The sequence below is a fragment of the Cupressus sempervirens genome, chromosome 1, assembly GCF_028749045.1.
Source record: "Cupressus sempervirens isolate cs-2001-9-10 chromosome 1, ASM2874904v1, whole genome shotgun sequence".
Lineage (NCBI taxonomy): Eukaryota > Viridiplantae > Streptophyta > Pinopsida > Cupressales > Cupressaceae > Cupressus > Cupressus sempervirens.
Window position 1 is genome coordinate 657,837,797 of NC_143118.1, and position 26,619 is coordinate 657,864,415.

Here is a 26,619-nt window from a genome sequence, read left to right on the forward strand (position 1 = left end):
GTCTAGCCAATACAGTTTGTATCATTGAAAAACAAAATAATATTTAATATTTAAAACATCAACTAAATTTTATTTGAAAAATATGAGAACACAAAATATATAAATATTTTATTTGAACATTATTTTAAAAACATTATTTTAAATATTTCAATATATTATTATTTTTGGTTGGTATTCAATATATTAATTTTAAAAGAAAGCAAATATAATATTAAATAATTAAATAATAGATTTGTTAAGTTTAAACTAAATATGTTAAATTTAATTTTTTCCTAAACATTTTTTCATATTAAGATTGTGCATAAAAAATACAATCAAACTATTAAGGAGAAAGATAAACAGTTTTAGGACAACGAAAGCTATATCATAATTCTATTAATATAACTTTGTAGGGTCTAATGTAAAGAGCTATAGAGTATTTAATAAATTATACAAAAAAAAGATCATTTTAATTTTTAACAATAAAAAAGCTATTTATCTACCATAGACTTATGTATGCTATTTGTTACATACTAAGATTTTGCTAATACCTAGTTTTCTAGGAAAAGACATGGGATTGGCATTCAATGCTAAAGCTGACCCTATAGCAAGTTCATTATTCTCATCCCATTCATGTTCTGTAGCTAACTCCATAAGTTGACAAAGACCAAATTATAGTCCCTAGCTACAATACCATTAAAGATATTACAAGAATTTTAAAATGTTTTCTTATGGGAATTCAACAGTTCAAGAAGAAATCGGTTTTGAATATAAGTTCTAGTTCATTCCAATATGGGGAACTCATATTTGATTGATTACAAATTCACACATAAACGCAAAAAACCCCTTGATAAAAATGGTCATCCATCTATATGTAAGAGCCTACAACATCCATAATATCCTTATTTACCAATGTCCTTCTAGTAGGCTTGAATGCAAAGGTGGATGCGCTGGGAGCTGGATGCAGAGGCAAAGGCATGGTGGATGCTATAAGGAAGTGCGTACATAATAAAGAGTGGTCAACATACAAGGGAATGAGGTCACAGTTCTTGTTTCTATTGCCAATTTAATAATCCGAATGTTTGTTGATAGATCCCATGTGTTTCCCACCCATTTCTCCCCTTTTCTCCTGCTCAACTATGCTACTTAATACCAGCTAACGTACTTGTCTTCCAGCATAAATTCAAGTGCAGGAGAAACCAATAATATCAAAGCATAGAAAACTTTATTTTCTTTTTGGTTGTGCATGGTTGGAGATGAAGAGGTCGAGTATTGTGATCTGATACCCAACATTGTTGGAAGAAACTGCATTGTTGTGGAACAAACTGCATTTTTGTGTCTAATGAAGCTTGTTTGACATTTTTAACCCTCTATTTGTACTTGCAACGAAGCTTGTTGTACCTGCACAACATGAAAACAAAAGTGGAGACCACCAAATAGGAAGCGCAACGTTTATGTTAAATTACATTAAATTGTTTGTTTATTTTGTTATGCACTTATTTATAATTATCTTGTTTGTTCCTTTTTTTGTTATTGTTTTAGTCTTTTAAATAAAATTTGACAATATATATATATTTTGATCAGTAAGAGGCCGAAGCCAAGGTTCATTATTATTATTATGTGTTGTGATTAATTATTATTATTAAGTATTAATCTTGAGTAGATTCGAACCAAGACCTCCCACATAGGAGGCTCACAATTTACCGTTGTGTTGTAGGCTCTTGCCTAAATTTGACAATAAAATATTAATTATTTATTTAGCAATATATTAATTGGTTTCTTTATATATACACACACACACACACACACACATATACAATACACACACATACAAATGTTTATGTGTGTATATATATATATATATAGAGAGAGAGAGAGAGAGAGAGAGAGAGAGAGAGAGAGAGAGAGAGAGAGAGAGAGAGATGTATGTGTCTATATATGTATAAACACATCTAAACACATCAATAATCCCAAAAAACCAATTTTGCCCACCTGATTCTTGCATCCGCATCTCCACTCACATCTAAATTGACAATTTAGCTAATTTCATGAAGAAAGCATCCATTCCACTATTCTGAGGGCAAATCGTAGAGCTTTGAGTGACAATGTTATAGGTAAATGAGTTACACAGATAATTACGGTGATGAAAGTAATGCATTTGTGGATAACTTATTCATCAGAATTTTTTCTCAAGAAATAAGTCAAATAACATAACATAACCTGGCTCAAGAAAGCTTCGATGAAAATATTTTTGCCTTTTATTTCTGCAATACAAACATTTTCCTTATTTAAACATATGAATATGGTTCTCTATAGTATGGTGACAATCAAATATGAAGTTGTGTTATGTATGAGTAGTCATCCTCCAAGTATTCCAAGTGTCAACTATTATGTCTTTTAAGAGCCATTACATAACATGCTTTGATGTGGCAAACTCTGCACTTCTAGCATGTGCAAAGAAGAGTTTAAAGTGAAATTACCGCTGGTTGAGGTTTGACCTTTCATGATATAGAAAATTGTTCTTTGTGTAGAATTTTTTTGGTTGGATGCTATAATGTTGTAGTTAATTTCTTATCATAAACATTTATTTTAGAACTAGGAAACAAAATTTGCTTGTTGAGTATGAATTTCAACAAAGGATCTTGGTAGCTTAGTGTTAAAATTAAACATTCAAATGTAAAAAACCTAGTATACAGTCTTTTGTCTTATGGTGAGGATTTAGATGTTTAGTATTCATCTTTCAAAATGTAGTTTTGCAAATCTTTTTTAACAAAAATGCTACACTAACTTTTTGATATAAAAAGAAGCCTTTACTGAACATTACTTTTAGATAACTAAAGTATTCTGCATTTTCACAGGAGATAAAGGTTGCACTCGAAGCAAATGGCCCAAGCATTGCACACATTTCAGTCTTTGAGGTTTAGTAACTTATCCTAATTGATGTCTTGAATCCCTTCTGGTGGAGCACATTCAGGCATTTGATTTTAGGCCAGGAACTATGACGAGCACAATGTAGATAACTTTTTGTTTTAGAAAATACATTCTACATATTTCTGGTTAGAAGGGGATTGTAGAACAGTGCATTATCTAAAATATGTTTCTTTTGATTGTTTACAATGGCTTGATAGCTTTGCAGATTTGGTTTTGGATTTGAAAAACACTGTCCGATTCACTGTAATTAAACTAGAGAGTGGGGAATATGAGAGCATACAAACTTCTATTACTCTTTAAGTTGTTCATACTTTTATGTTGTAAAAATCTTATTGGTAAAGGCAGAGAGATATTACCAACTTGAATTTTAGCATTTAATCTTGTGATGGCAGTTTATTTGAGATATGACATTGTTCTGATCATCATCATTATTGATTGGCATGCTGTTCTTCTACAGACCAACAGGCTTCGCAAGAATAACCTTGTCGGCTATTGTGAAATCGATCTAAGTGATATTTTCAACATTGTAAGGATTTTCTCTCTAATACCTCTCAATACCTCATGAAATTTTTTGATATCAATCTCTGTTTACTGTTCTGATCTGATTCATGAGTTGAATAGGCCACATGTTCTGATCTTCAGTGAGGAAATGAGGTAATGCATGGGAAAAGTATTTGATCTATTGTTGGAATTACCTGTAGGAATGACATGCACATCTAGAGAAACATTTTCCTCCATTCATTTTTCTCTATTCAAGTTTGCACAATTGAATCCAAGAAAATATTGACTAGGAACATCTTTACATCACCACAATAAGCTCTATGATAAGTTTTCTCTGTAGTTACTAAGATGGATGGACAAGTCAACATATTTTGCTGATCTCGAAACATCTTGCTTCCTCATGAACCATATCCCATGATTACTTGTCATATAAAGTTACAATTTTTAGTATTTGATTTATAAATTGCAAAATACGGGTTTGTAGAAAATAACATAATTCATAAACCGTAGTTCCAATTCAAAGGATGCATATCTATAAAAATTCCTTATTGGGAAAGAAATGACAATGTATATAGAACGTATGGATAGTGCTCTTTACTTGTCACATCTCAATCATCTCACCTGCAGCATATTTTTTTATGAATTTAGTTGTAACTGGAATGCTAAATGAGCATTGTCAAGGTTTGCATATAACTCTATAGTTTATGGTTTCATTTCTGGAACTCCTTAAGAAAGAATTCTATGAATGTTCGCTATGAAGCCCAGGTCATTTTTCCATTTGGTAGTATCTAACTAATTCGCTAGTATTGTGGTGACATGAATGACTGATATTGTGCATTTGTTGGTCTCATAGTATCTCATTACCCCTACTTTTATATTTACTGGGGCTTTGCTGAATATGTTTTGACTTACTTTCAACAGGACCTTGAAAGTAAGAATGGAATGCCGAATATAGAGTTGCAAAGCAACAAGCCATTTCTCATATCCGTCAAGCATGCCTCGGATATGTTTGTCTCTATGACAATGATATACCTGTTGTTGTCGGTAAAATGTATAGTGTAGCCGACGGGTAGAGTAGTATCCGAACGGGCGCGTGACGCTTGAGTCACCCCTTCGGAAAGGTATATGTACATGTCCGAGATGGACTTTGGAAGGGGGATTGTAATCGGAAATCATTGTAGTCATTGTAATCTGCAAATGCATACATGAATAAAGTACTTGTTCGGAATTGAATCGTGTTATACTTGTGTTGAACTTCTTACCCTATGCGGTAAACATTTGGCGCCGTTGCCAGACGAACCTGGAACGAAGGAATGATATGAAGATTGATGCCGAATTTGCCAAACAAAGATCGGAATAAGGTGAAAGATAAGAATGAACTAAGTATAACAAAAGAAATTTTAATTTTAACACAGCAAGTAGAACGCAGACAGAGACTTCAGCAGATTGCCGAGGGGCACCGAAGGAGTGAAGAGGCACAGACGGAGGGAGTGCACTCACCTAATAGGCTGAGGAGTGCCGAGGAATTGCTGGAAGAAACTCGACAACGCTTGAATTTGGTGGAGGAAACAAGGGAAGAATTTCTTAACCTGTATATGCCGAGGGGAGAGTGTCCAAACGGAAGGGAAGCAACTTGCACGGCTCGGATTGCCGAGGGAGCATGAGCGTGGAGGGATCTCTTCGTTCCTGATACACCGGACGAACGGATACAGGCGGAGAATAGAACATCACTTGAAGACTTGTCACCAGACAACACAGTTGTTGGGAACAAGACTGTTGCACAGAACAGTGCGGGAGTCCAGAACAGCGCGGAAGCACAGAACAGTGCGGGAGTCTAGAACAATGTGGGAGCACAAAACAACGTGGGAGCTCAGAAGAAAGCGGGTACACTAGTACCTCAAAATCAAAGACAAGTAACAATGGCTGGCCCTAAAGAAAAGTTACCCAAGTTTCACGGTGACAGTTCAACAGACCCTATCAGACATTGCAAAACGTGTGAAACCATATGGACGGCAAATGGTGTGACGGATGAGGATGATTGGGTAAGACAATTTCCAGCGACCCTACAGGGTGTGGCGATAGACTGGTTTTCTGACACTAGTCCTCAGAAACTTAATACATTGGATAATGTTAAAAAAGAATTTATAGCAGAATTCAGATTACTTTGAGATGATAATGAAATAGTGGCAGAAATCCACAGTACCAAACAAGGAAAGAATGAGACAGTCCGAACCTATGCCAGGCGACTGAAGGAATTGATCGGAAAGATGGAGAGTCAACCAGCGGATGGGTTGAAAAAACGGTGGTTCGTGGAGGGGCTACGGCCGGCTCTTAAAAAGAAAATGAAGATTGTACCACCGACATCGTACACCGATGCGTATACTCGCGCTATGGATTTGGAAAGTGAACAGAAGACGAGTAAGAAGAAAAAACATAAGTCCTCTGATTCAGATGATTCATCCTCGGAGAGTAGTAGTAGTGATGAGGAATCAAACAAGAAGGTGAAAGCGCTACAGAAAGACATGCTACGGATGATGGAAGAATTCAAAAATTTGAAAAAGAATCCAGATACAGTAAAAGAACTGTGGTGTGCAGATTGCAAGGAGGAAGGACATACGAAGGGTTCATGCCCGAAGAAGCAGTTTTGTGACATTTGCCAGGTGGCGGGGCATTCCCTGAAAGAGTGCCCGTTTAACTTGAAAGCAGAAGGACACCAACAGGTGTTACTCATGCAGGAAGCGTTGAACAATAGCAATAACACGGGAAATGATGGAACTTCAGGTGGATATAGAAATAACAATAGACGCGGAAGGGGTGGAAGCAATAACAACAACAATGGAGGCCGAAGTAGAATACAATATGATGCAAGTGGAAGGCCGATGATATAGTGCCGGGCATGTAATCTTTGGGGTCACTTTGCGAGGGACTGTACTACGAAAGAGGCGCCCCAGCTACTGTGCAGATGGTGTGGTCCAGGGGACCATGAAGATTCGAAATGTCCTAAACAAAGTGTAAATTTATTAAGTATTGAAACAAGGAATGAGAACGTGTTGGCGATCACACGGGAGTAGGCGAGGAAGGCAAAATATCCGAATGCGGAAGAAGAAAAAGAGAGGTTATAGAAAGCCCGAGCAGAGATAGAAAAGCAGATGATAGCAGAGAAGTCACAAATAAAAGATAGTACTGTAACTTCGAAAAGAAACTTGGCAGAACAAAGTATGGTGAAACAAATAATGCAAATGGAGGTGCCAGCTAAATTAAATGATCTTCTTATTACCATGCCACAGCTGCGTACGGCCATTATAAATATGACACCATTCTCGAGAGCAATGGAAGAAGCACAGGATGGCCAGGAGGGAACAAAGAATAGCAAGGAAACAACCTCGGTGGCAGCAACAGATCCGATGTTACTAGCACTGACAACAGGCAGACACCCAGCAGTAGTGGAGATGGGCATTCTGGGTACGGTGTTAACAGATACAATAGTAGATGGGAGGATCGGGAGTGAATGTGATGCCGGAAGATATCTGGAAAAAACTAGGACAACCAACACTATGGCCACCCACCTTTCAGTTACTTACAGCAGATCAACATGGAATAAAACCCTTGGGCACTCTGATGGCGCAGCCGGTAACAATTGGGACACAACCATTTTTGTTGGATTTCGTAGTCATTCCATTAAAGAGAAGAGGGTATGACGCCATCCTAGGACGGGGGTGGTTGGTGCAGGCTAAGGTAAAGTATGATTGGAAAAGGAACACCCTGTCAATAGAGAAGGGAGGTAGGAGATTTATAATCGATTTGCACACACAGATGGTAGGAGAAGAAGCCGCGTCGTCGGACTTAGAAGGCAATGGCGAGAGTGACGACGAAGGGAAAAGAAGGATGGAACCAGATGATGAAGGGGTATTGAGACTAGAAGGAGGCTCAACTGATGACGACTTAGACTCCGTGAATGGACTGCTACATTGGCAAATGGAAGACACTGAGGTCTTTTCGAGCTGCAATATTTTGAGTGTCGAGGAGGGAAAAGAAGGCCAGGAGTTTCCGAAGGAGTACAGTGAACTGAAGGAGGGGGAAGCACAGGTGGATGAAACACCTGCCCATACGTTCAGTAAAGATAAACTAATAAAATATGAAGAGCCGACAGTGAAAGCAATGAACTTGGGTGATGAGGAAAATCCGAAGAACATTCTTGTAGGAGACGATTGGAACCCAATATTAAAGGCAGCAACATTCAGAATATTTATGGAATACAAGGATGTTTTTTGCTTGGACGTATAAGGACTTGAAAGGAGTACCACCAGAACTATGTGTCCATCGGATACCATTAATCGAAGGCGCAATACCAGTACGGAAGAGACCGTACTGAATGAACAAAAACTATGCAGCATGAGTCACGGAAGAGATTGACAGGATGTTAGAGGCGGGTATCATCTTTAAAGTGCAGACAAGTGAGTGGGCATCACCGATCGTGATATCCTTGAAAAAGGATACAACACAGATAAGAATATGTGTGGATTTTCGATGTCTGAATGCAGTGACCATTAGAGACCCGTTTCCAATACCATTTACAGATAGCATTTTGGAGGAAGTAGCGGGGCATGAAATTTATTCATTCATGGACGGATTCTCGGGGTATAATCAAATATCCATCGTTGAGGAGGATAAATTAAAAATGACATTCATTGTCGAGGATGGAGTATATGCATATAACAGGATGCTGTTCGGATTATGTAATGCTCCGACGACTTTCCAAAGGATTATCCTGTATATATTTGATAAGATGTCTGTTGGAAATTTTAAGGCATTTTTAGATGATTGGTAAATTTTTAGCACAGAAGACAAACACATAACGGCGTTAGGAGAATGTATGGAGAGGTGCAGGCGAGCAAGATTAGCATTGAACCCGAAGAAGTGCAGGTTCATGGTTGCGTAGGGGAAGCTGCTTGGGCATATAGTTTGTAAAGAAAGACTAAAGACGGATCCAAACAAGGTCCATGTGATCTTAGAGATGCCACCCTCGACGAATGTGTTGGAAGTGAAGTCGTTTTTGGGGCACATCGGTTATTATCGAAGATTTATCAAAAATTATGCAAAATTTTCTTATCCACTAGACAAACTCACCTACAAGGATGAACCTTACAGATGGGAGGCTGAGCGGAACGAAGCCTTTGACAGATTGAAGACAAGGTTGGCTACGGCTCCAATTTTGGCCTATCCGAATTGGGATAAAGAATTTCATGTCCATGTAGATGCTTCAAATTATGCCATCGGAGCAACATTGGCGCAGACTGGTGACCACGGGTTGGACCATCCAGTGTACTTTGCAAGCAGATTGTTGTCGAAACCGGAGAGAAATTACAGTCCCACAGAGCGAGAAGCGTTGGGGATGGTATATGTAGTACAAAAGTTTAGACACTACTTGTTGGCCACTCCATTTGTGTTCTATGTAGATCATCAGGCGTTACTCTACTTGGTTAATAAGCCGATTATTCAAGGAAGAATAAGCCAATGGTTGTTATTATTACAGGAGTTCACATTTAAGATCGTGGTACGGCCAGGGAAGAGTCATGTGAGTGCAGATCACCTATCAAGAATAAAATCGGGGGAGCCACCTGAAGGAGTTAATGATGATTTTATAGATGCGCAACTTTTTCACGTTACAGTACTACCAACTTGGTATACAAGCATTGGAGAATATCTATCGACGGGGCAGTTTCCAAGCAACATGTCACCGAATGAAAGACGAAAATTGGTGCTTAGAAGCCGAACATTTCAGTTAATAAACGGGTTGTTTTATAAAATGGGACCGAATCAGATTCTCAGACGGTGTGTTCTTAAGGAGGAAATTCCGAAAGTATTGACGGAAGCACACGAAGGCCCGGTAGGACACATGGGGCCAGATACTACTGCGCGGAGAATACTTTTGGCAGGACTATGGTGGCCGACTGTATACAATGACGCCAGGGAATGGGTCGTTGCATGTGATACATGCCAACGGGCTGGAAAACCATTGAAGAGAGATTTTATGCCTTTGAATCCCTCGCATGCACAGGAATTGTTTGAGAGGTGGGGACTGGATTTTATCGGACCACTAAAGGTGAGCAAAACAAGGTGCCGATACATCGTGGTAGCAACGGAGTACTTAACTAAATGGGTGGAGGCATGCGCATTGCCAGACAATTCTGCAGTCAGCACAGCAAAATTTTTATATGAACAAATTATTACAAGGTACGGGATCCCACTCCAGTTGACGAGTGATCGTGGGGGACATTTTGTTAACCATGTAATTAGAGTACTCACTACTGATTTCAAAATTTACCATTCATTGTCGAGCCCGTACTACCCAAGAGCTAACAGACAGGTAGAAGCAACGAACAAAATTCTGGTAGGAGTGATTTATAAATCTTGTGCAGTTGAGGGAGAAGATTGGGAAGAGAAGTTACCATCTGCTTTATGGGTGTAGCGCACTTCGTATAAAGTAACTACAGGACATACCCCGTTTCAGCTAATGTACGGACAGGAGGCAGTGGTGCCGACAGAATTCATGGTGCCAAGTTTAAGGATAGCGATCGAGAATAAACTAAGCGATATGGAGAGATTACGAGAGAGGTTGTATAACCTGAACAAACTCGATGAGCGGCGGTTGCAGGCGCAATGGGCCATTGAAGTCACACAAACAAGGAGGAAGGCGTGGCATGACAAGCACCTAAAATTGAACAACTTTCAACCAGGTCAGTTAGTACTGAAGTATAATGGACGAAATGAAATAAGGCCTGGGAAATTCAAAGTTAAATGGGTTGGACCGTACAAGATACGAGAAGTTGGATATAATGGAGCAATTAAATTATGGACACTGGACGGAAAAGAAATTCTAGATGCCGTAAATGGATCAAAGTTAAAAATATACAGGGAAAAGAAAGATCCCCCTCAGACAAATAAGTGAATGAAGAAAATGTCTGTAAATAGTGTATATATGTATAATATTAAAATCGAATATAGTTTTAAATATGAAATAATAAACTGAAGTTGGAAAAGCACGAGTTGCTAAAATGTAGTATAAAATAAATGTATAAAGAGGTAAATTGGCAAAAAGAGTCTTTGAGGAGCAGGATTTAAGACTGTACGACCCATCTTCATGACAGTACGGGCTCAAGCAGGGTGAAAGGAAAGAAAGAAAAAATAAAAAATAAAATAAATAAATAAGTAAATAAAATAAACAAAATAATTATTAGAAAGGCGATACAATAATATCCAAGTCAGGAAGACCGTACGACAGCATAGAAGAGACCGTACGACAGCATAGAAGAAGAAGACCGTACGACAACATAGAAGAAGAAGACCGTACGACCTTTGGGAGATAATACAGAAGCCTGTACGGACATTGGGAAACTAAATGAAAGCTCGTACGGCCCCTAGGAGACAGGAAAACTAAATAAGAGACTGTACGGCCTGAGGAACATTACCGTACGGTGATAGGAGAGTAATTGGTTTTTGGAAACCGTACGGCTTGGGGAGCAATTGGCAATTGGAGACCGTACAACTGCTAACCCAGTCAGATAAGAAGGAGAAGAGGCCGTACAGCTGAGATAAATTCTTTGGAAAGATCAAACGTACGGACGGTTGGAAAAAGGTTAAAAAAAATATATATATATATATTACAAGGACCGTACACAAGAAGGGATTTGAAGCAAATGAAATATACAGGAGGGAGGATATCTTAAGGATTGAAGAAACATTAGAACATTTCCAAGCAAGATAAAAAGAAATTCTTTTAGAGCCGTACTGGAAAATTTCAAGGAAGCCGTACCATCACTATGGAGGCTGGAATTAAGAAGCCGTACAGTACGGAAGCTAGAGAAATTGTGGAAAGTAATTTTGCCAGAACGGTGTGACATTTATTCACAAAAGACCAAAGGGTAACGATATGGAGTCAGCTGGAAAGAGGGCTTGGAAGAGAAAATTGGACGAGGACATGAATAAGAATGCAAAGACACTACCGTCGGGAATTCGGGTAGCAGGAGGGATGTATACAGGAACCACTAGTGCAAGATGGTGCAGAGTGCCGAAAATGGTGGTAGGAGAACCTAGACAACCACCAGGTGAAGGCTAGTATCTGAAGAGCACAGGTTGAATGGGTAGTGCAAATGCCTGTATTTTGCATCAGAGACTACGAAGGGTTTTTGCGCATTATGATTGAAACATATGACAGGTTCTCCAAAAGCAGTACATTTGAATATCTTGGTTGCAAGTTAACAGTATCATTTAAACCGACAGATTTTACACGGGTATTTGGCATACCTGGTCATGCACAGGGAGGGAGAAAAATAGAAAGCAAGCCAAAAAAGTTAAGCCGTGAGGTGAAGATGAAGTTGATACAGCTTGTGTGCGGAGACATGTCGTAGGTAGAACAGGAGGCTCTTTCAGTCACATCCAAAGGCAGAGGACTAAAGAAATCTAATATCCAGGAGGGGCATTGGCATTGTTTGATGGACATAGTTAAAAGCCGTCTCACAGGTTCGAGCCGCGCTTCAGATATCGCGTTTCCACACGTAGCCATGATGAATGGAATCTTGCACGGCAAAGTTTATGATTGGGCAGCACTATTGGCCGAGCGGATGTCAGAGTTTATGACACTGCAGCACAAAATGTTCTATATGCCACATTATGCTATTGGTCTGTTTTTGGATGCGACGGCGCGGATGATTCCGAATGATGCACTGGAGGCAAAATCGGGACCACTCGCGCCTGGTGAACCCCCTATAATGCAGTGGAAGCACTTGGATACTCTCAACGCCAAAACAGTGGGGCAGAAGCGACCAAGGCCGGATGGTGGCCGAGAGGAGACATCTTCAGAGGAGAACAAGTCTGAGAGGGAAGAGGAAGATGACGAAGAGGTAGGAGTAATTACGGCTACACCCTTGAGATTTCCACGGCCTGTGCTTTCGACTACGAAACACTTGGTTCCGGTGGGTATACACGGTATCCCAGGGTTTGGACAGATCAGGTAGCCGATAGTGATGACACCAGTCTCAGTTACGATGCAGCCCACTGTAGAGACACGAGTTGTAGCAGAATCACATCTAGCACCGACGGAGATAGTAGCCCCGGTGGCACCGATGGAACCGGCTCGTGAGATTCTACCAAATACAGGAGAGACTTTTGTACCTGACAGGGAGATGGAGATAGACACGGAGACAAGGGTGTTGGAGATACCCATAGGTGAGAAATTGGGGGCATCAAGTATCCTACTTGATGTAGCAAGATCTGATGCGGCGGTTGCAGAAGACACGACATTGTTGGCATCACCTGAGCAGGACAGCGAGAGAGAGGACCGGACACAAAGGGTGAGTGCTTTTTTGAGTACAAAGTTCCACCGAACTCCAGCACCTCGAGTGACATACTTGCCGACACCCACGCGGGAAGCAGTTTGAGAGAACCCACTACAGGAGGTTGTGCAGGCACAAAATGAGTGAGTAACGCACAACGCTGTTGAGCGTATGGAAGATGAAGTAGAGAAGGCTATAGGTACACAGCAAAAGCACCCACTAGTGCAGGAGGCAACGAGGATAGAGGCAATTTTTCTTGATGATGTCGCAGCTCTAGCATCTCGGGCTCGCCAGGTTATAGATTCGGCAAAGATGCAGGCGTTGGAGTCAGTAGGGAAGGAGCTGGAGGGAGTCATATCCTTCATGAGGATGGGATGTCTAGCTGCCTTTACCGTGTGTTTTCAAGAGAGGGGATGGCCCGATGTGGAAACCACAGAGATGCGACAGGATTGGTCCATGACAAGGGAACTTGTGAAGGAGAGCCGGATTGAGATACTGATTCAGGAGATCGCAAGGTTACACAGGGAGATATATTACACCCTTTGGAGGAGTCAGGTGGACCAGCTAGCAGTTGAGAGAGCTCGGGAGGAGTCAGTTGCTAGGTTTGCTTCGGAGAAAGCAGCCTGGGAATCGGAGAGGGCAGCCTGGAAATCCGAGAGGACAGCCCTGTTAGCAGCAAAAGAACAGTTAGTAGTAGCAAATGAACAGTTGAAGACAGAAAAAGAAAAGATGGCAGCAGAAAAGGAGAGGGAATTGGGAGAGGTCGGAGAGATGATGCAGTCAACCCTAGAGCTCTAGTTGGAAGCAGAAGCTGAGCTAAAGATCAGGAAGGAACAAGTCTACAAGCTAAGGGCAGAGGTGAACGAGTTGCGGAGGTGGACGACCACTGCACCAGGGACGCATCCCTCTGTCTAGTACTTATGCATTGATGTATTGCATTAGAAAATTTTGTTAATGAATTTTGTTGTATTGTCGTCCGGAGACGACATTTCTTTTTGGGAGGATGATGTTGTCGGTAAAATGTATAGTGTAGCTGACGGGTAGAGTAGTATCCGAACGGGCGCGTGACGCTTGAGTCACCCCTTCGGAAAGGTATATGTACATGCCCGAGATGGACTTTGGAAGGGGTATTGTAATCGGAAATCATTGTAGTCATTGTAATCTGCAAATGCATACATGAATAAAGTACCTGTTCGGAATTGAATCGTGTTATACTTGTGTTGAACTTCTTACCCTATTCGGTAAACACCTGTACCATGCAAGCTCCACCTATGCCATTGACTCATAGGTTTAGTCTTCACCTTGGGTTGGCCTTAATGTAGAGCCTATGCTAGGAAGTGTATATGCTGCAATTGCTAATAATTTCGTAGTGCCATGGTAGATGCAATGTGTTGGGTGGATATTTTGCAACCAACAGTTTAGGGTAAAAATCCAGTTGCAAAATAGGATAACCAGCCATAGCGTGTGAGACAGAGTCTCTCCTATCTTAAAGGGAAGGCTCCCCCTTCTCACCGTTACTTGGATTAACTCAAGCTAAGCAAGAAGTCGAGAGATTTCATAAACAGGGTGTTACTAATATCTTTTCTTGTTAACTTTCAAGAAAGGATCCGCTTACTTGTAGAGCGAATAATGGGCAAGGTAAATCTCTAACTACACTTCTATCAAGAGCTGAAAACAGTGATACCGATAAACCTTCACTAACTCAAAGGCTAGCTAAAAATGTATTGGTTTGGCTCTAAGTCCGGTCCTACTTCTATATGAAAAAAACTTTACAATTAGGGCACAAAGACTCCTAAAAATAAGAATATTATTATTTTGTGAATTAAGAAGAAAATATAAGCTATAGACAAAGCTTCTAGCTATACACTTTCACAATTGCTCCTGGTCAAAGCTCTGGCTTCAATTGTTTCTTAACTCTTTTCAATTCAATTCACTAGAACAATTACCAATAACACAAGACAATATAAATCAAAGACAACTTGGATGAATCATAAACAAAGCTTACAATTCACTCAAATAACAATCCCACTTAATCAAAGTTAAGTCTCAAATGCTCCTTTGTATTCACATTTTCTCAAAATAGTGCTTACACAAACAAAGTTCTGCTGGCACAATTTCTCCAGAGTTCTCTTGCATAAAAGATAATGATGATTTTACAATGAGGGGTCACTCCTTTATATAGGCACACGAGTTGAGAAAGAGGTGGAGGAAAAAGTGGGAACAACTCAACCAACTTTGACCTAGTCTAACTATAGGAGAAAATATAGGGTTACATGCAACTGCACGTGCATCTTTTACATACATCTTTTCAAGTACATGTAACTCACATTACATGTAATTACACATCTTCATGTAATACATCCTCTCCAACTACAAACATAAAAGAAGAAGAAAGAAAACGGAAAAGAAGGAAACAATTCTATGGATTGTTCTGAAGGGCCTTGTACTTGACGATGCAATCCTAAATGATCATAGGATCGGAAGTTCCTGTATTTTGTACCGCTGCATTCACCTTGGTAACCTCTGACTTTGATGAATTCTCTGTTGTCATTTGAAAATTTGATGTGCTCCAGCTTTTCTCACTCTAGTTGTCATGAATTCTCCTTTGTAGATCAGCACAAAATGGAGTTTCTAACACTTTGAAAGACCTTCTCAATGATGTCCGTATGTAAACTCGAAACAACTTTCCATCAACACCTTTACCTTTTTTTTTTTTGAAGTAAAGTGCTTGGTGCATGGAAATGCGTGCAAATGGAGTTTGCTGATTTTCAAACGTGACTTAAGATCTTCAAGATGTCATTGCACAAAAAATGGATTACATGTAAATGCAACATGTAACGGGAGGTAGAGGGTGAAAATGAGATGCAAACACGAATGAAGGAAACACTTCACATGTATGTGTGAATGAAGGTCAAGATGTAAAGCATGGAATGAGGCGGAAACATGTATTTATTTATGTAAGCCCAAATGCATATAAAGAGGTGGAAATGAAAAATGGAGGTGAGATAATGAGTTTTATAGTCACTTTTAGGGAAAAAGAGAAGTCAAAGTACACGGGAAGCGAAAGTGACATCTTTTTTGACTTTCCAAAATGTGACTTATAATCAATATCGGACCTTTTGGATGCAATTACACGTAAGACATTTCATGTAATCGTGTCTTGCAAATGGAAGCAAAAAGTGAGATGGGTGAAAATGGAAGCGGAAAATGGGATTACATGTATGTGTGGATGGCAAATGAGATGGAAAACATGTAATTGCATTTCGTTGAGTGAGAGATGAAGTGTTGTGACATGGAAATGGAATGTGAAAGATGACGATGCTTTTGCATGAAATGAAACAAAAACAAGTTTTTGGGAAAAAACTTGTAACTTCTCCAAGTGGAGAAAAATTGGCAAGCAAGCACAAAACACAAAATGCAAAAGAAACAACCTACCTTCGGAAAATAACTCAAACATGCCAAGATGCAATGCACTTCAAAGCTCAAATTCGAAATTGGGACTTGGGAAAGAACCAAAAACATGAAAATGAAAGAAAACTTCATATTTAAAGAGAAAATGCACTTTCCATGGCAAAGATCTTCACAAATGACAACCATCTAATAATTTCATGCATAAAATTAGCAAAGATAAGCATGAATTAAATTACAAGAAGGAAGAAGTCCACTTACATACAAAATATGAAGGAAAAAGATGCTCTTTTGTTTGAACAATTCTTCAAAAATGGTGAGACCTTTTCCAATCTTGCAAATTCGAATGAAAGAGGGCAACAAACAAGGAGAATTTGTTGCAAAATGCCAAAACGTGCCCTAAACACTCTCTAACTTCCAACATTTTTAAAGATTCAAGCTCATGGGACATTTTTAGAAAAAATGTGTTTCACCATGGATTTCCAAGTAAAACGTTTTGGTGTTTAAACACCAAAATATGAATCAAGATGCAATGTAATCACTCAATAAGGGCAAAACAATTCATCCCCATGCAAAAACATTGGGCAAAAATGAAGATTTTTGGAGTTTTTCACAAAAACGTGCCCTAGATATGAACTCCCAAAAATGGTTTTCAACACATTAAACTCATCTTTGATGGAAGCAAAATGATCACCAAGCAAAAAAGCCTTGAATGCAAAAAATTTCGTTCAAATCCATGAAGAAAATCTTGAGTTATGGCCAAAATTCTTGGGGAGCAAGAACACATTTTCTTCTCAAAATCGGACTTTTCAATGAGCATAACACATTTTAAAATATGTCTTTCTCCAAAATTGGACCTTTTGAGGTCATTTACACATTTTAAAAAATGTCTCCATGCAAGATCGCACTTTTTGGAGTGCATTACATGTTTTAAAACATGCTCATGGGCAAAATCAGACCTTTTGAGGTCATATGCATGTTTTAAAGTGTGTCACCTTTTTGATGCTTAAGCACAAGAACTCTATTTTTCATGTCATTGCATCAAAAAGATCCACTTTCATGAGCTTTTGATGTAATGGCATGAAAAGTATCCTCAAAAGTGAGTTTTATATGTAATGACATGAAAAGTTTCCACTTTTCATAGTTTTTATATGCAATTGCACATAAAAAGTCCACTTTTGAAGCCTTTTAGTCATGTATTTCACTTAAAATTATAAAAATGTCATCAAATGGGTCAAAAATAATATTCATTTATCATATTATTCAATATAATACATAAACATCATTTTAAAGGGACATTTAAATAAGTATTTGATTTTAAAACCAAAAATTTAGAATGTAACTATATAGTTATATAGTTATTTTAAGTGAAAAATTTAAAAGTAACTTAACTTAGAATTATAACATAAAGTGCACTATAGACACTTGAAGTTATAAATTTGAAGTAAAAGTAACTTAAAAACATAACAAAAAGTGAATATCATGTTATATTTTCAAAAAGTGAATGTCAAAATGAAAATATAACATCATATTTTTAATTTGTGTTGTTGCACCTAAAATGTCCACTTTTGAGGCACTAAAACGGGCATAACTTTTGATTGACAACTTCGATTGATCTCTAGGTTAGACCGAATTGAAGGGGAAATCGAAAGACTTGACATGAGCAAAACCAAAGGACTAATAACAAGCAAAAGCAAACTCAAAAGCAAAGAACGGATTGTGAAGGCTTCAAAAATCAAGCAAAGGCTCGACAGAAAGCAAAACGAAAAAGACTTGACGAAGGCCTTCAGTAAAATGATTCATTATATTAATTGGTACTGATTGGTTGATTAATACTAATCAATTAAATAATGAACTAAACTCAGAGAAATGCGAAACTAAGCTTGAAAAGTTTCGTACTGTTACCTACATTTTGTGGTGACAAAATGCAAGACAACACAATGAATATTGTTTCCCTTCGATAGATATGGATCTTCTATGATGGTCTTTCCATGGCAACTACAAACAAATATATTTTCACCCTGCGATAAAACCATAGAGAAAATATTAGCAGCAATGTAGAATGAAATATTTGTTACTGACTTCAAAGGTTAGCTCTATTAAATGAATGAATTGATGTTATGTATTTTTTTTTGATAGGTAATGGGCCGAAGCCTAGGGTATTTCTTATTTCATTATTATTTGTTCAGATTAACTATTATTATGTGTTTTAAGTTCAAGTGGTTCCGAACCCAAAACCTCCAAGATGAGAGGCTCACAAATTTAGCGTTGTGCTATAGGTTCTTTCCTCAAATTAATGAGTGTGTATTACATACTCTTCCCGATAACAAGTTAACATGAAATATTAATACCTCTTTAAAGTCTCTCCTTCCGGGGTTGAGACCCACAAAAATAGATGTGTGACTATTATAAATCAAATAAATCATCTGCTATCTACTATGAGATAGAGGGAGATTTTACTACCTATTTAGAGGTTGTTTTTCTCTTTCAGCGTTCTTCAGCTATATTGACCAGTGGTGCCTTGAACTTTACCTCTAGGAGGCCACCCAACTCCGTGAGCATACCCTGCAGTCACTCATACCTCAGTGCCATATCTTAGATAAGCTCATCACCGCCTTCTTCTCACCCTTGTCTCCACCACGAGGTGTGAGAAGGCCAACCAGTATCACTCACTTCAGATCGGTGAGACATTGCACCAGTCTTTCCAGGCAATGACACTCTTCCAGCAGTTCTCGGCGATGATCTAAGACTTTGGATCATCCACAGTTATTCCCTTCTGTGACCGATTTCTTTGTACCAAAGAAGGATCCCTAGTCTTTACCTTGGTTTTTCTTGTTTAGCTTCTTGTTTTGTTTCTTCTCGGACACCGTTTGGTGCTCCTGCTTTGATCGGCTCCTTTGTTTGTATGCTCAGTCCCATAAACCCTTGTGGTTTTTTGTTGGACATTAATATTATTATCCAAGGTTGCACGGGTACGTGGGTACGGGAACGGGGACGGGTACGGGAACAGGTACGGGTACGCATATTTTTCAAAATAGGGGACGGGGGTACGTGTGTATGCCTATTTTTTCTATATTATTAATATTTTATAGAAAATATAAAAATCAAAATATATGTCATGAGTCATGACATTGAGCATTCAAAACAAGAAATTTGAAATATATATATATATATATGCTATTGCTGAATGTTTAATGTTTAAAGTATTTTCCATAATAGGGGACGGAGGTACTTGGGTATGTCAAACTTATTTAAAAATTATACCTTTATATTTATAAAAAATCTGAAATTATGAGTCATGACAATGGTTTTTCAAAACAAGAACAGTGATAAAGTTTGCAAATGTAATGTATTGTTTTCAGTTATAGATTTGCTATATGTTTGAAATAATAATACATGATAAATGCTTAGATGCATAACAAAGAAGGCAGACTTTAAATATGAACAAGAGGATCCTAAATCATATAACAATGACATATTGCAAATGATAAACTTATGACTTGAACAGTGATAAAGTTTATTTTTAATGAGTATCAAAGTTTCAAACTGATTTGGTATTGAATTAAGTTTGATAAACAACAAGCTAATACAAAAATAAAAAACCAAAAAAAAATCAGAATCTTAATCACAGGTCCTTAGCTATGATGCTCTCCACCGAGTACCCGGTACGTGGGATATGTGTACCCGGTACTTGGGTACGTGGGTACTCGGTGGGTACGAGTACCAGGGGTGTGGGTACGAGTACCCATGCAACCTTGTTATTATCTTATCTTATCTTATCTGCTACAAATATTATTCAGAATATATATAGCCGTGTCTAATATATTCAAAATTCTTTATTTCATTCCATAATATGTAAAATGCTCAACTTAAATATTATTTCATTTCTCCAATTTTAAATTTAGAACACTTCCAAGCGGATAAAATATTGATCCTGATAATAAAACTCATCTGCAAGTTTGTCTCCATAGGGAATTTCGCAAATTTGATACAAGTGTGAACTCTGTTGCATACCCATTCCAAAGAAGAATCAGGCTCTTGTCCAGAGCTTTGATCAACTCCTGAAGGTTTTTGTCTCTAGAAAACCAATTAATGCAAATGCATCAGGCAAATTCATGAAATCAAAATAATATTTGAACGTGACAACTGAATTTGCAGACCCTCTTTTATAATTTTTTTGATGAACTTCTAGATTTTTCCAAGTCTTAATGTAGCTTCTATAGTAAGTTGGAGGATTTAATACTTAAAGTGATGTTATAATAAAATTTTATTATTTTATTTTAAGTCACTTATTAATTAAATTTAGATGTAGTCATCTATTTTAATATTTAATTTAGTTGGATAACTTTACAATAATTAATTATTTTTGTAAAATTGGTGACATTAAAAGGACACTTGCATGGCTGCACCTACCTTACATAGAGGACTAAATGACTGCTTTCTGACATTAGAATATTAGTTTTGTTTTTCAGAAAGGCTATTTTCTAATGAATATTATTTTGACAAGAAAAGTAGGGCTAGATAGTCCCTATAAGCTGCCTTTTCCTTTTTCACATAGTCTTTAAACTTGGATCTGACTTGTGGCCACTTAATGTTTGAAATATAAGGAATAAACCTACATCTATAGCTGTAAGTGCCCATAGCTACGTCAACTGCTTGCCAATCCTCCTCCTAGATCTCTTTGTTTTTGTTATACTTATCTATAATTGCAATTTTGGGACTCCGGAGCCATTAGCCTTAACTTCTACTTTGAGATTCGTGTACCTAGTTCTAGTATTGCAATCTCTTCTTATTCTTTCTTCATTGTGATATTTTCTTCATCTTATCTACTGTGTCCATAATCATAACACATAAATACTTATAAATTTTTTTCCCGTCAAGAATAAATTTCCGTTTTATAACCATTGAGGTTGTGAAGAACTGAAGTTAGGATGATCTTCTTAAGAGAAGCAACATAGTACCATACAGTGACTAGCTCAAAATACCCTAGCTTCAAGATCCCCTTCCTATACAATTTCTCCTTATTCGTTCCTATCATAACAATGAGGTGATTTTTGGCATCTCAAGGGAGATTGCATCATTTTAACACGAGGTCTTTACAGAAGCCATTTCTGAAGGTTATCTTCATGCTGCAAGTACCTCGATTCTAAGGCCTCCATTACATGATCTTCCAACTCGACTAATTCGAAAAACCATCTGATGTAATACTAGGTTTGGTTGCTTGCAAATCCTTACCTTTTAAGGATTCGCTCAGGCTTACTACTAGCCTATTAGGGTTCTTTGATGCCCTGATCCCTAGAGGACCTTTATCCTATCCTCCAATCACACATCAACCTAGTTACACCAATAGTTAGGGTTATTTCTTTACACAAATGCTTCTTCACAACTCATTGCTAACCTTGCTCCTATGGTTTCTTGACCAAAATCTCTATCCATGTAGTGTGATGACTGGCATCAATGGTCTTGGACTCCCCTTGACGTTCTAGACACCAATCTTGTAAGTTGAAACCAAGTTCCTTATAATTCAAAATTGCTCAAAATAGGGCTATAGCATTAGCCCTCCAAACTGAGTTTTTGGACTTCATCTCCAAATTGCTCAAAAGGAGGTGGCAACCAAACTAGATATTCAGATACCCTTTTGGGAAAGCTTAAAGATTTTGTGGGTCTCAAAACTCTGAAGTGTTCGTATGCCCAAAAGCAACTTTTTAGCCTACTTTTAAGGGTTTCAAGACATTGCTGACTGAGCTGGATAGGGTATGATATTTCACCCTCCAAAACTCATCTTAGAAACTTTTCCCTCGGTAGGATTTTACCTTACTCATTCCTCCTCCTTCTACACCAACTGGTTTGAAGTATCCAAACACTTTCAAACCTCAAAACTTCTCTTCTTGATCTGTGATCTCCTAACCAAGTGCATAGACTTGCTTAGGGGATCACCTTAAAATTGATTGCCATGCTTCTCAGGGCCCCAAAACTAATATACATTATGTACATAGGCTCTACTACCATGTCCCTTGAAACCATGAAGAACTCACAGCAAGAATTCATGGGAGAGCCATTTTTGCTCAAAAACCCAAAACTGGAACAGCACACTGTTTAATTAGAAAAGATTTTCAAAACCCTAGTAGATGGAAACTTGCAAACTAACAACTTAAAGAGAAAAGTACTGCACAAGCATAAACAACACAAATCCAACACCAGATTGGTCTGTTCAATCCATTTGTCCATACAGGTAATGCAAATGCAGAAAATTGTCTAGAAAAACGTGCATTCAAATTACTCAGTTTGGCTTATTACAATTCCCAACACTTGGGATGTGTTAGAATGATGAATATATAGACATCCAAAGAGGTTGCAAGTGGTTGGCATAACCACCAAGCTCCTTCTTGCACTTTGCAATTTTGTGCGCAAAAAATTGTCAAGCAACTTTTCAAAAAGTTGCACAAACAGGACAACTTTTGGGTTTCATGAGCAACTTTTCCCCCCATCATGTTGGGGCCTCATGACCTGTTTGGATTGAGTAAAAAATGATGTCAAAACATGAGGTTGTCCCCAAGGCACCAATATGCATGTTTTTAAGCTATTGTGCTTGCTTGACAACTTTCACAAATGTTGCACAACTTGACATCTTTTACATCTTTTCACTTCCTAACTCACCCATGACATCCTATGAGTCCTTATCCATATAAGAGCTGTAAATCACACCATAGATGACCAAGTGGGTTCAAGACACATCTTTCCCACACTTTTTAAGGTCGTAGATGTATGCCCTTTGACTCAAATCAAAACTCAGAAACATGCCAAAAAAAACTACTTACCAACTCCTAACTTACTCACCTTCCTAATTTGGCTAGAGTCAGTACAAGCCCATCCCAAACCAAAAGGGAAAATTTAGATTAAGCTTTGGACTAGGTGCTCCTGCACCACCATCCCACGAAAGTGAGGGTCGTGGACTTCATTGATTCTAGTTTGATTTATTGAGGGCAATATCTTGAGCATAGAGGTTCTATTTGTATTTCAAGGATATGTTTGGGTTTCAACATATATTTTGGTATTTGTAGCAAGTTTTGTATTTTTAAAGCTCCATTATATTGCACAAACATATATTTGTAGTCAGTGAAGGACATTATTTTGTAGAGGAAATTTTATTCATATTTTCTTGTTTTCTTGAAAGATTCAAAATATTTATATTATTTATTCAATCTATTATTACATCAAAATATTTATGTTATTTGTTCAACTTGTTATTTGTTCATATGCTCTCACCTCACCCACATAGGATCTTGGTGATGATAAAGTGATAAATATTTCTATTAAAATTTGTTGAGAATTAAATGGGTTTTTTGCTTATTATTTGACTCTTGAATTTTTAGTTGGCTAAAAATGACGTTTATTCAAGGTTTTTTTGCTTGTTGGAGCATATCATTATCATAGATTCATAAGCATTTCATTTAATTTTCTGGTGACGTAGTATAGGCATTTTGATTTTGTATCTTGGTTCATGCAGGATGTAGATCATACCTGTGAAACTCATAGATTATATGATCCAAATACAATGACTAAAATTGTAGGCAATATCATGGTTTCTTATAGTGCTGAGGTATATGAAAACTCTATCTTGAACTTTCTATAATTTCTTTGGGCTGTGTTTACATGTATATCTAAATACGAAACCTTAAAGATATAATTATAGAATAACAATGTTTTTTTAATGTTTATGATAGGACCCAGAAGACACAGAAAGAAGTTTTGCACGTCGTCTTCTTTCTATTGCGGTATTTATAATTGTTGCATTTTTGAAGTTTTATTCCTGAAATACAAATCTCATTTGGAATTCTAATGATATTACATCATCAAATGCATCGAGAGATAGTGTTTGAGTCTCAAACTCTTTAATATTTCCAAATTCATGAATTTATATCTGTTTCTTCAAAACGAAACTATTTTGGAATTCACTTACAATGTTATGAGTGGTGTCAACTGTGTCTATAAAGCTATTTGGGTGTCTACTATTTAGATTTGCCAAGCTGCATGATTACTATGAGAATCAAAGTTTAAAATAATATAGATTGAGCATCTCAACAGATGTAGGTAATTTCATTTATCTTGACCAGAAATGTTATGAATAGAGGAACAAAGGCCTCTTTAGTACTGACTGTTATAGCTGCTTCACTAAAACCTTCTAGACATAACCATAATCACTAACTTTAAATGATAAAAGAAAACATATGAAAGGAAGGATTATGATAGAATGCTGTCACCAAAACTTAGACATGGGTATCTTTGACGAGTATATTCTGAAATAACATCCATATAGAGTCCTCTGATTGGTAGGCACCAAGGAATGCATAATTATCACTTTGTGATGACATTTGATGTCTTCAGTGTTCATATACCCATTTTTCATTACTTCAATCTGGCTCATTGTGTGTAATGGGAAAATCATTGTCAAATGTATACACAAAAATCCTACAAACTTGCCTCTTTACACCCAACAAAACAAATACAACCTGGTACCCTTAGTCATATGATTTTTTGAATCCCTCTGTTTAGAGGCAACTTTGGTCTTCGCCTCCAAGACCATTCAACTTTTAATTGCCAATCCTTCAAGAGTGTAATAGCACAAGAATTGGTGAAACTTAGCAAGATGAAATTAGAGAAATCTTGCAATATCATGCAAAAGAGACAAGCAATTGACCAAATTTCCAGCTAGAAGGAGATTGGAAACAACTCGAATATGTAAAATCCCCCAAAAGATAGTTTCACTCTTGAGGAAATAAAGAAAACCTTTTGGATGCTGAAAGAAAGATTAGTGACATTTTGCTTTATGGGTGCCTTGACTTAGAACAATAAACACCTAGTTTGAAGAAAATTGTAATCATACGAGTGATCTCCACAAAATTGTGGGTGATCTCAGTGTCACATCAAGGGTTTATTGATTTTTCCACAAAAATCATGGTTTCTTGCAGTCGATTTTTGGGTTGTAGTGCTCATCTGCAAAAGTTTTTGATGGGTTTTTGGCAAAATTGTAGCTGTTGCTATGTTTTAGATGCAATGGACAGTTTGGCAATTTTTCAAGAAAAGCATGGTTTCAGTTTTTTGTGAACGAAAATTAATGGATTTTGAGAAACTAATATTGGAGGGAAAGATTTGTTACCCAACATTAGGTTGGAAGGATTGCAATTATCTTGGTCATATACAGAAGTACTGTAAAATCAGAAAGGGTCTCAACAATTGACAAAATTGTAGTTGTCGCTATTTTTTAGATGCAATGGACAGTTTGGGCAATTTTCCACAAAAGCATTGTTTCATTTTTTCTCGTCAACAAAAATCAGTGTTTTTTGAGATACTGATACTGGAGGCAAAGATTTGTTACCCAACATTATGTTGGAAGGATTGCGATTATCTTGGTTGTATAGTTGTATACAAAAATTCTGTAGAATTAGGGAGGGTCTCAACAACAAACTCTGAAGAGCACACAATTATACTGAGAGGGGGAGGGGCGGAGGGGGGTTGAATCAGTATAATAGCAAATTGCCAATTTGAAATGTTTATCCAAACAATTAACTTTGAATGCTGAAATGAACAATTATGCACATGAACACAATAACACAAGATTTACGTGGAAACCCAATGCGGGAGAAAACCACGACAATAAATGCTTTTATATAAACTTTGTTCTTTTACAATGATTTGTAGGCTACGAACTACTGGAGGCTCCAACCTGTTTGTTATATTGACTCACTAGAAGCTCCAACTCCCACACTTAGTAGGCTTCGACGTATAGGAGGCTCCAACTCCCTCTGTTGTCTTCATCACCACCAACCCATTGTGCACAAACTTATTTTCCACCTTCGCGATGTTGCTTACTCAGCTCCAAATTCTCTTGCTTTGAAGTCTGTCAACGAACTTCCTTTAACTCTTCATACTTCCTTATATACATCTTAAATTTCTTCTTTTTATCAGCTTCTTATCAGAAGAACTCACTCTTTTATATATACATATACATCAGATTTACAATTTGAATATATATTGTCAATCACTTCTCTCTCTTCTTTAATATTCTTCAATTGTTCCTTTTCATTCTTCAATCACTGACTTATTTTCTGCTGATAATTAATTCCCTATAAAGCTTCTTTACAATTATACAAAATGCTCTTATTACTTCCCGCACCTTCATACCCTCTTTGATAAATATATAAATCAGATTAAAATCTGATTATACATTTCTTTATTTTTCACCCCACTTACTCTATATTCTCTCTCTCCTTTTATATTGTTCATATTCCTTATGAAGAATTGTGACTTATTAAAAAGACATTTCTTTTCAAAACATATTCCATCGCACCTTTTGTTTTGGTTAAGTAATTTTATTTACCATGATCTCAATCTCATTTTAATCGCACTTAATCAATTAATGAATAAATTTGTATTTGCATAGAATCGTTGATACCTTCTTTCAAGCACG

General features: G+C 37.5%; 1 protein-coding gene across 2 annotated transcripts in view; it reads left to right on the plus strand.

Moving 5' to 3' along the window:
* Window positions 1-26,619, plus strand: part of LOC149579614 (phosphatidylserine decarboxylase proenzyme 3-like) — a 327,375-nt gene that overhangs the window by 34,700 nt on the left and 266,056 nt on the right. For both annotated transcript variants that reach the window (XM_089786112.1, XM_089786119.1), the window contains 4 exons: window positions 2,838-2,897; window positions 3,368-3,436; window positions 23,659-23,751; window positions 23,876-23,926. In XM_089786112.1, coding sequence (XP_089642238.1) covers window positions 2,838-2,897; window positions 3,368-3,436; window positions 23,659-23,751; window positions 23,876-23,926 — 273 coding nt within the window. The remainder of the gene's footprint in view (window positions 1-2,837; window positions 2,898-3,367; window positions 3,437-23,658; window positions 23,752-23,875; window positions 23,927-26,619) is intronic.